Source organism: Anarhichas minor, unplaced genomic scaffold (assembly GCF_050575085.1).
Source record: "Anarhichas minor isolate MPS153535 unplaced genomic scaffold, ASM5057508v1 ptg000080l, whole genome shotgun sequence".
Taxonomy (NCBI): domain Eukaryota; kingdom Metazoa; phylum Chordata; class Actinopteri; order Perciformes; family Anarhichadidae; genus Anarhichas; species Anarhichas minor.
This window is the reverse complement of record NW_027466526.1, coordinates 155,338-166,749: the sequence shown is the minus strand read 5'-3', so window position 1 is coordinate 166,749 and position 11,412 is coordinate 155,338. Positions and strand designations below refer to the sequence as shown.

Sequence of the window (11,412 nt, the reverse complement as noted above, 5' to 3'; positions counted from 1 at the left end):
TTACCTGCTTCGGGGTGTAATCTCCGCATCACGTTTGGGTTACAAAAGACAGACTACTGAATTAAAACAAATATTATCATGTCTACTTTGAAATGCATCATCAATTTAGAACTACCTGATGTGGAACTACCCTTGTTATTGCAGTCTCCTCACGGTGCAATGTAATTAGGCTAATTCATTGCTCTGCTAGCAAAGCGGAACACTGTGCCTGTTTTCTCCTTTTTATCACACACTGACTCTCTTCCTTTCACACACATCTACCTGCAACCTGAGAGATGGACACAAACCCCATCTCTCAGCACAGGTGTCAAATGTGATTGGCTACAGGCTGTATCCCCCGCCCCCCATACACACACACACACACACACACACCCTACTCAAAACACACACACACACACACACACACACACACACAGTACGCCTTGCCTTGCCTTCAGTGCTCCCTCGACAGGCTCCCGGAGGAGGGTGGGGGGAGAGAACAGTGCGACTTGCATAGAAGTCTGCTATTGCCAAGACGGGACGCAGCCTATTTAAGACAATCACATGATTTCACTGGGAGTCAAAATGGTCCGCGGGGGTCACTGGGTAGAGAGAGAGAGGCAGCGGCAGAGAGAGCGTGTGTGTTAAAGAGAGAGGGAGACTTTGGATACTGGTCGGACTGTATGAGTGGAAGGGAAAAGAACATGACTTGCCGGGAGAGAAGACTTGAGTTCAAGCGATTTGCCGCGTCGGAATACTGCGCTTTTAGAAAATGAACGGAAACCGAAGTGGCACAAAGTGTGAAGAAGTCTGCATCTGACACCCGTTGATGCCTCACTCGCCACGGGCTCTGCAGAGCTGCAGTTGGACTTATTTATTTCATTTATTTAAGCTCTTTGGATTGCTGGCGAGTGGCCAAGTGGTGTGACTTATAGGCTTCGGTTTGTGCGTGAAGGTGACCCGCAGTCGCAGAGATGGCTTTCCTACGGATTTGTGCAGAGTGGAGAACCTCGACGCGGCGGCTGCTGCTCGTTTTTCATCTCTTTTGCTTTTTCACTCTGAGCAAAGTAAGTCAGTTGCATTTTCTCCGCTGCGCCTGTACGCACATGCATGCTGAGCTCATAAAGTTGTCAACACTTCAAATGACAGAGAGCCGAGTTATTTTCCATGATATTTTGCAAGATAGCCCAAACAGACCAAGTCGTATTTACGTCTCCTCCCTTACAGAGCGTGCTTTTGAATAATGGTGCCAACAGTGTTGATTCTCGCCGAGAAGCGTCGGCCCTGCTCCGGTCTCTCAATTTACCTCAACATACAGGTATGTCAAGTGTTGAACAGAGCGTCTTGCAGATGTCATCAGTGTTCCTGCGACCATTTTTTGTGTGTGTGGGAGAGTGCATTGCGATCCGCCCGATTAGTTTTTACTTTTCAGTACAATGAGATTAAAAGTAAAGTCATCCTACTGCATCCCTCCAATGGCCAGCAGCATCAAGCAGCGCTCACCTGCGCTGTGTGTTGTTGCCTCTCTTCACCGCTGGGGGGCGACCTGCACCACTGACACGGAGCCATCAGTGTCCGCAGCAGCAGGGGAGCCAATGCAAAAACAAAAAAGAAACAGTTTGATTTGGTTATGCAAAAAGAAAAGTATCAATATGTGACATTAATCTAGTCGCTTAATAGCACAATAACAATGCCTCCCTCATATGTTTGCACCAGAGTCCCCAAAGCCTCGTTGAAGGCCTGCTATAGCTGCTTAGACAATTCAGCAATTAGTGCGAGCAGCGAGTGCAAGACATTCATCTGTTCTTTGTTTCGTGGATCCAACCCCATGTGGTGTGCTGAGTCAGCAACTGCTTTGGCTGTACATTCTCCTTCAGATCCTTTGTTTTTTTGTTGTTGTTGTTTTTTTCAGTTTCCATGAAAAGCAGACACATAAACAAATAAACATCAAAACTCCTCTCCCTGGGCACATGTGGAGATGATCTGAAACAGAATTGAGGGGAAGCCCTTACTTCTGTTTCAGATCATCTCCAGCCAGCACAACTATTGCTCAGTATTAATGTGTTTAACATCCATGCAGCTATGTCAGAGCGGGTGAGGAAAGAGTTCACGTGTTCAATCTTTTGTTGAGTTTAAGCCAAAGCACCCATTGGTTGGACCTCCTATCAGTACTAATGGCACTCAGGAGCCACTAAACCAACAAAGTAGCCACCACAGGATCTTGTCTCGGTCCATCAGACAAGGCGTGTGTGTTTGTGTGTGTGTGTGTGTGTGTGTGTGTGTGTGTGTGTGTGTGTGTGTGTGTGCTCCGTTCCCGCAGATTCTGTGTTTGTATACTGTCAGACATGGGTCACTGCAGCTGTTTTTTGAGTTAGGGCGGAACAAACACAGTTGACGAGGTGAAAATGTGTGTTGGGGGTAGGTGGACAAAACGCCAAAGATAGAGAACACACTTTTCTGGTTTTGCCTAAGTGCTTCGGTGCCTGCAGAGAAAATGCTTGAGACTTGAAGTATGTGTTTGCTCTTCGCAGTCCTGTAACTCTCTGGCCATGTCTCCGTTGTAACACTTTAGGGTTGGAGGTTGGCTTCCCGCTGTGTCCACCCAAGCTAAGACGTATGCAGTCATGGTACTGCAAGGTGCCTTAAATAAATGCATCCACTAATAAGCATGTGTCCTGTTGTGGGTTAGGGTCTTTAAGTCTACCTCAAGATGCACCAAATAGCCAAGTTCAAACCTCAGGCATGCACACTGCCAGTGATGATACGCTGTCTGTCACCCTGAATGTTTCTCCCACTGCCAAAACATGTCTGTCTCTGTGCTATATTTACTCATTATTCGGGCTTGCTAAAGCTGGTCATACTGTACAGTAACAGAGACTGGCTCTTGTTGACTCTAAGCCCAAGGTTGCTGTTATTTGTGTGCACTTAAAGCTGATAAAGTGACCACGTATCATTTTCCCATGGCAAGACTGAACACATTACAACACTGTAACAAGATCAACTGTTCACTGTTGTATTTGTTTGCTTGGAGGTTACACATAGACCCAAAGTGTACCAAGCACCAGGCTCCGTCTATTACCGATAAGATCTCACCGCACTAACAAAAGTTAGTGTATAGTTTCTCCCAGCATCGGTCAAGCTGAAACTAATTCACACTTTCAATTGATTTTATTGCATTTTTTTAAAAAAGTTGTGCATGCAAAACATAGCAGGTCACAGTAGGTAGCGATGTCTGCTGTCATGATTTCCTCTGGAAAACCAATTTCGATGCAGCTGAAGGAGTCAGCTACTCTTTGGATTTGACCCTTGGAGAAAAGCCCGTTTCTGTGGCCACAAAGCCATTAGACATTTAAGTGGTCTAGAAGGCCAGGTCTGTGACCTGCCACCATCTCCCTTTATGACCTGCAGTTATTCAGCCCAAGCTGTAGTAAAAAGCTGCAGTAAAACACAAGGTCAAACATGATTCACTCTTAGCTGAAGGGACTGTGTTGGAATTGTCTAAAACCCTTCCTTTTCTTGTAACTCTGTCTTGACCCTGCCAGCAAAGGTATATGCGGCAGGTCAAGGTAACCTTACAAATGGAAAAGGTTGTAGTTTTTATTCAGACCATGATGCAACCAAGGTAGCAGCTGACACAGCATGCTCTTCATCACGGTAAATTATGTTGATAGGAGGAAATTAATTAAAGTACCGAGCACATGGACAATGTGTTAAATGTTTGCCAAGTTGCATCTACAAAATATAGTTCATGAACTTATAGCTTTCTCTCAGCAATCTTTTCCGCTGTTTGAACCCATGGCATCTCTATTAATTGAACATATCCATATCAAAAGAGTAGATTTTTCTCTTAAACTGTCTGCTTTCTCTCTTGGCCTGTTCTCATTGCATTTCTTTCCTTTCTCTCCCTGCCTCCCTTTATCTCTCATCCAGAATACGAGATTGTATCTCCCTATGAGGTCGACCACCAAGGCGTTTACATCTCTCACGAAGTTGTCCACAACCAGCGCAGAAGGCGACGCAGATCCTTGACTCCAGGTGCTGGCTCATCAAAAACCGACGGCGGCAGCGAAACGGTCCACTTCCGACTGAGTGGCTTGGGGCAGGACTTCCACATGGAGCTGAGGGAGGCCTCGGAGAGCCTGATTGCACCTGGCTTCACCATCCAGGTCCTGGGAAAGAACGGCACAAAGAGCCTGAGGGCCTACCACCAGGACGACCTCTGCTTTTACCAGGGGTCGCTGAGGTCAAAGGTCAACTCCTCGGTGGCATTGTCAACATGCACGGGGATGGTGAGTCTGAACATGCATGAGTCGAGTTGCGGGAGGATTTGGATGAGAAGGGGGGAGTAGATGAGTCAGATGTGGGCTGGTGTGCATCAGTGAGAAAGACTACAGGGTCTGTTCATTTTAAAGTTTTTTTTTTAATTTTTAATTATTTTTGGCAGCATTTGGATTGATCTACCAAGTGAGCACTGTAATAGCATTCACTGAGCTAGAAGAAGTAGTCAGCATTGGAGTGAAATTTAAGAAATTTAGCTCATCCTGGGACCACTGATAATATTAACACAGCATTAGTGTTGTTGTCACGCTGAATCAGCGTAGAGGGGTCGAAGTAAATTACTGAAAGCAATACAAAACGTGAAATGTAAGATATTAGACACCAGATGCCAATCAGACACTGATCTAAAGGAAAGAGTGAGAAGTGAACAAAGTACAAAAGGAGGAGAAACATCCGATTACACCCGGTCAGTAAATCTAGATTAACCCTTTTGTGTCATTGAAAGGCTCTGCCCATTTCTATGACACAAACACAGTCGTCATGCAGTCCTTTCAGTATGTTACTGTAAAGCTGCCTTTCGCACAGCACTTGAGGCGGTACATTGTTGATCTGGTCTGGTCAGAAAGTCGACTTGCACTTGACTGAAATTTACTTAAAAACCCAAGTGGCTAAGTTGCAAGTCATGCACAGAAGTATCTTCCTTCTGTCTGCCGTGCATCATTAGTCCTAGCTCATTCTGTGTATATTGAATTTTTGCCTAAATCAGCTAATTTATTGCTAATGAATGGAAAGATCATGTCTGCAACATGTTTGGTCAATTAGCCAAGAAAATCCCCAAAACACATTCGTGCCAAACATGCCCAAAACAATGTTATGGTGGTAGTCCATCTTCATATTTAGCACATTATACTGTTTGATCAGCTCAGTATTTTATTAGATGATCAGTTCATAACAGAAACACATGGTGTTTTTGTGTTGGATTGAAGTGTTTGAACTAAAGACGAGCTCTGTAGTTGTTCTGGTGGTGTTCAAAAGTAATTATATTTTAGTTTCAACCATGTTATGCATCCAACTTGTCTCAGATAAAAGTTGTTGATAATATGTTGGCTCATACAACTAAACGTACAAATGCTAATTAGTACACCCAGATTCTTTTGTGTTCTGTGAAGAAAGCTTGCTGGATTTCAGTTCTTGCCTTGGTGGTCCTCCTCTTTTATAAAGGAAACATTATTGTGAGAATGACATTAAGTAAGCCGAAGTGAAGCAGTTCCAGCCCAGTAAGACCACACTAGCCCTCTTAGCAGCCCGAACTAGAGAACAAAGCACTTTATGAATACAAACTAATCCGTTCAGTCTTAGACTCACAAACACATGTATTCATTTATAACCAAACAGTCACTGGAAACAGCGAGCAGCAACTGGGAAGCAAGAAGACAAAACTCCTGTCATGTTACTTTTTTGCACTTAAATGTGAGTGCAATCTTGCAGTTCATGGATTGAAAAAGTCTTGAGAACGTTCAAGCTTGTGGACATATAAGCTTTGCATCTGGGGGACCTTGCTACAGCAGAAAAGAAAATGAAATAGTCTCTCAAATTTGCCATCTTTTCACAGTTTTAACCAAACAAATGCTTTAAAAACTAGTATGACCTCTTTCACTTCAGCATAGCTTTTCAGTTTTTTTAAATATGATAAATTCCTGGCCTGTCTTTGCTGGTTTGCCGTTTATATTTTCATCGTAGAAGTCCATTTGCTGTGTCTGAGAATCGCCCTCTGTTCAGTTCAGTTCAGACAGAGGATGGCATATCTCCTGGGATTCTTCTTCTGTGTGTGTGTGTGTGTGTGTGTGTGTGTGTGTGTGTGTGTGTGTGTGTGTGTGTGTGTGTGTGTGTGTGTGTGTGTGCACGCATTTCAGACCAGATCCCAATAAAAGATTCAGCCAAAAGGTCCAGGGTTGCACAGACTGTAAATGTGGTTCTCACGTCTGAGGCTGGTTTAGGATGGACTGGGTCAATGCATCAATGAGAATTTGACTTTTTCTTATGTGAATTACGGAATTGCAAAGCTACATCAGAACACAATGATATTCAGGATCCTGGGAATGCCAACGACAGTTACCATTTTTCAAAAAAGGGTATATTTTATAGCAAAACACATTCATGACCTGAATACTGAATATTTTATGACCTTTTACATTCATATCTGTATCATTCTGTCACTGATTATGTGTTGAACTCATCTAGCTGCAGCACCAACTTGGTTGTGCATTGAAAAAGGTTTCTTTGATGATCTGACTGTTGTGTACTCGTGCTCCAGATGTTTCTTTGATGATCTGACTGTTGTGTACTCGTGCTCCAGATGTTCCAGATTTCTTGACGACAACTGGTCAAAACTTGGGAACAAATTCACTATGCCACCTGTGCGCTCGTATAGGAGACCTTGCACTTTGGTCAAGTTCCTATTGGCAGTAAATATTGACCATAGGAACTCGGATCAATCGCAATATCAGTGAGAGCACCAACTGCAGCGTGATACGACTTAGATTCCATCACCCTCATTAGCTCCGTAATTGTTTGAGAAATTTTACTTACCAAGGGAATTGTGTTTTCCACAACAGACCCTGACCTAGACTGACCATGAAATTCAACAGGAACATCGTGTTACTTTTTGTTAACATATGTCATTGTGTTTATGTATGCAGCACGGGTTGTTTGTTGAGTGTGATTGTGTTGTAATGAGTCTCTTTAAACAAATAGGGAAAAGACCTCGTTTCGTCATACATCGATGTTGCTATTTCATTTATCAAGATAGCTAGTACTCAGGGAGATATTGTAAACTCACATTCTCTGCATTGCTTCAATTGCAGTGGTTGTTGTAAACAATGGATCTTTTTAATATTAAACAAATGCTTTTTGGTTAATATGTATGCGTTTGACTCATACACACTGTCTGTTTCTTCGGCCGTGCCAGTAAAGGCAGAGATAGATGAAGAAAGAAAGACTGAGAGAAGGATAACAAATCTATACCTTCAAGATGTAGGCTGTAAGGGTCATTGCTCCCTCCTGGCATTTTGAAGTGCTGAAAACCCCCTTGTAAGGAGTGTTACGTTGTAAAGCGTATGCATAAATTGCCCTTTCAACTCCTCTGGCAGCGCATTTAGCGGTTAGTCTTGCTTTGATGACAGTAGAGGGTTTAACCATAAAAATCTTGTACTTACAAGCAAGGAATTGGTGGAATAAAAGAAGCAGGCCAATCCCACGACTCTGTTCACCTGCCAAATGGTTTGAGACTCTGCACAGTGACACACATGTGGAAGGGGAGATCATAAAGCTAGGTCCCTCTCTGTGTCGACTTCATGCTGCGGCTTAATCCTCTTTAGTCTGGCTTTTATGGGGGTGAGGGAGTTGAGGGGTGAGTAGAGTGCCATGCAGGCATTGTTTAACACCAATATTCTCCAATATATGACATCTTGGGTGATTTGGCTCAAAAACACCACTGAAACACGTACCTGCTTACTTCTATTACTATATTATGACGATCTAAATGTACTTCCTACTTTATATTGAGCTTCACATAAATCAGTATCTGTTTGTCTAATCTAATTTTACTCAGACTTCTAATGCACACCTTTCTTTTGTACCAAAGGGAAATGCTAAGCGTCCTCCCACTACAAATCACTTGGAGGTCATGTGTTTCCCTCTTGTAAAAGGTCGGGTGTGTTTCTTGCCTCAGGCCTAGTAGAAGTCATAATAATAGAATGTGGTGCACTCGTCACACCTCTGGGATTTCCAAGAATATATGAGGGATGGTCTATTGATGTGAGGATGCTTTGAAAAGTAGTCCGTATGGTCTTGACAGGTTGCTGTAATCAATTTTCAATCCACACAGTAAGATCAATCAAAAGTTTTTAATTTGCTCACATCACTATTGTTTTGTCAGTCATACAACGTAGATTAGGCATTGAGTCATATACATATGTGTCAGAGTCTGGGATTAAGTCAGTTTGGAACATTAGTTTTTTCCAAATTGATATAAATCTAGTTGGTGTAATGTGTTCTGGGCAGCTTGCCAACAGATGACTATGGTACATCGTGAAGTGAAATCGCTAATTGATTCAGAAATGGTGTCTAGTGCTGAAGTGCAATGTCAGAGTATCATTTCCAACTTTCCAATAAGCCCTGTCAACGTTGTGCCAAAGTTTTAATGTGCCATCAACTGCTAGAAATGTTGCCATCGTGGAACCAGTTTGCATGCACCAAACACAGGCAAGAGAAAAGTTGAAAAGAAACGTAAGGTTGTTTGGAAATTTGCTTTTGAATAATAGATTTGTGACAGCAACTTCCCCCACTTGTTTTTAAAAAGCTTAAATTCTTGTGTTGCTGTGGTTACAATACAAAAAACTAAGGGTTGTTGATATAAATCTGACCCTTATTATTTGTTTGTGCTTGGACTGAAATAAAAATCAAGCTTTGACCAAAAAGTGAGTAATAAATATGAACTCTAAGTAAGTATAGCAGTAGGTGTTCGGTCTCTTTTGGTCTCCATTAAGGGGAGCAACTAAAAGAGAGGTAGGCAGAATGAAGGAGAGAACCATACACTACTCACCGTCAGGTGCACCTTGTAATGCACTGAATGCTTCCCCCCCCCCCCCCCCCCTCAGTTCCGTTTTCCTACCCCTCCTTTCCTGTCGCTGCTTGTCTGGATGCGTCTGACTCCAAAGAGTCCAGATGTTTACGCCCTCCCAAGTAGTGTTTCAGCATTTTATGACTGCTATTTCCACCTCGTAGAGCGAAGTGTGTAATCTGATGACTTTGGCTATTTAGCAACGGCATAGTGACTTGCATAGACACACATACTCTGAGGAAGTAGCGGACGCATGTTGTTCTGTGTGACAGCAGGCTTAAGTTTAAAGACTGTGCAGAGTTTACAGGCTAAAGACATCATAAAAAGATGATCTATGGGGTACGTTGGCTGTTAAGCTTAGGAAGACAAAGAGGATGCATGTTGCTTTGTTTCAGACAAAACACATTTTAAATTCATTGTACATACAGTACGCTGCTATTACATATGGTTTTCTGTACAGCGTCTAGTCTGGTTTCTGCCTATAAAGCTGGTTCTGCACACTAGATATAACATTTCCATCCTTTAGAAGAACACAGAACCTACCAACATAAGTTAAATAATACAATACACACATCTGGATTAAATATCTGAAGCACAGGACAAAAGCACAAAGACAGAATTCATTTAACAGTAAGGGGCATTGATCTAACTTGAGGGGTAACATTCCATCCAGTCAGTGTGGCAGCAAACGTAGATGAGAGGAAACAAGAGGGTGTGTGGAGACACGTGTATCTTGTTATGATGGAGCCTCAAACACAAGTCATACCAGTAGCACATCCCTGAGCATGAACAACTTTAATAAGGAACCAAAATGTGAGGAGATAAGGGTTGTTTGACACAAATTTGAAGCTGTATGGAAATGGACAGTTGTCATGTTGCAGGGAGATGGAATCAAGGATCTACTTCCATTTCATAACATACAGTTCATCCTCATGTACAGTATGTAGAGTTGGCAGTATGCGGTCGAAAATGAGCTTACACAGTAATCTCGATAAATCCCTTATTTTGCTGAGGAGGGACCCCAGAATTGAAGCATCATCATGGACCCTTGAAGATCTCCGGAGTCAGTGAATCAAAAAAAATTCAAAACTTTTTTGGTGCATGTGGTGCTGAAAGAGAAGAGACAGAAGTGGCAGTCAGAGAGTCAACATTGTCACCATGAAATTCAGTCATAGCTATCATGACATTCATGCCTGTTGACCTCCCTCAAGTGGGATTGTTACAAAGGCTTTGGCTGAAGTTGCAGCCGTTTGTTACTACCTCTGCATGATTCCACTTTGATAGTTTACTCTGATACTTTGAATAGTTAAGTGCCGTATGCAGATACAGTATATACAACAGCGAAAGCAAAGCCATGTTTGGTAATTTCAGTTGAAATGCAGTTGGAAATAAGCCTACTGTAAGTATTACAGCTCTGCACATATCTTCACAGTAAATACACCGTTCTTCGTAAAACTGAATGTCAGCCAGATTACCCTGTCAACTCCAGACTACTCTTTGATATACATCAGAACATGACAGTTTCAATAACAACTCTTAACTAAACAGTCCAGTCCAGAGGCTGCAGGTGTAAGTCATACCATTTTTTCTTTCCATCATGGCTTTCCTCTTCGTTATCTGTCCCAGCTCATTTTACTGCCTTTGGAATGAGCTGACCAAAAATAACCCCTCATGACAAAAACAACCTTTCATTCTCCTCCTCCAATACCTTCACCTCTTTACTGTTAGAATCAAGATGCCAAATCACCAGAAACCTTTTTCTTAGCTATCACATGGCACCCATTTTCCACGGAGAGCTGCCTCAGCTCCACACTCATGCCCCAATGCTCAACCCCCAAAAAGCACCCATCCTGGCAGACTAAGTACTTAGCATGTGAAATTGTCAAGGTTGACAGCAGTTCAGGTCAGAGGCCTCACCGTGCCTTGGAACCAAATTATGACAATCGCCTGTAATTACGCGGCGCCGGGGCGGGTGCCATGTGGATGACAGGATCATGCACAGGTTGTCACATGTGATTGTAACCAACGATCCAGGCCGGGGTTCCCGGCAAGCCTTATTTTGTGACCGTTGGTAATCAAGTTATAGTGGAAGGTGGTAATGCATTAGCAAGTCTCTCTCTTCTCTCTGTCTCTTTTTCTCAATAATTGATCCCACACCCTCTTCTTTCTTATTCCCCAAAGAAAACTGGAGTGTATATCAGGGTCAGTTGTTTCATAGAATTGGTTGCAACATTGTCAAGTGGAAAACCCCAGCTGCACTGTTTGGGTGTAGAAATGACAGTGCTGTGTTGTGAGTTGCTGATGTAGAAAAACATGTGAGGACTTCACTGTGAAGATTCATTGTTTTTTTTAATTGTTTTAAGGGGCCTAAAAGACTGGGCCAAAAAGTGTGTTTCCGGCTGTAAATATGTCTCTGAATACATTTCTGTGTCGCTGTTTGGGGTCATCTTTTGTCTGTCAAATACCAGTTCCTGTACGGTGGGAAATGATCATTATCTGACGCAGAAACACCTGTAAACAACAACTGCTCTCCA

General features: G+C 42.8%; 1 protein-coding gene across 1 annotated transcript in view; it reads left to right on the top strand.

Moving 5' to 3' along the window:
• Positions 1 to 953: 953 nt before the first annotated feature.
• Positions 954 to 11,412, top strand: part of adamts16 (ADAM metallopeptidase with thrombospondin type 1 motif, 16) — a 47,686-nt gene continuing 37,227 nt past the window's right edge. The window contains exons 1-3 of the mRNA XM_076081409.1: positions 954 to 1,046; positions 1,207 to 1,297; positions 3,910 to 4,268. Of these exons, the coding sequence (XP_075937524.1) occupies positions 954 to 1,046; positions 1,207 to 1,297; positions 3,910 to 4,268 (543 nt within the window). The remainder of the gene's footprint in view (positions 1,047 to 1,206; positions 1,298 to 3,909; positions 4,269 to 11,412) is intronic.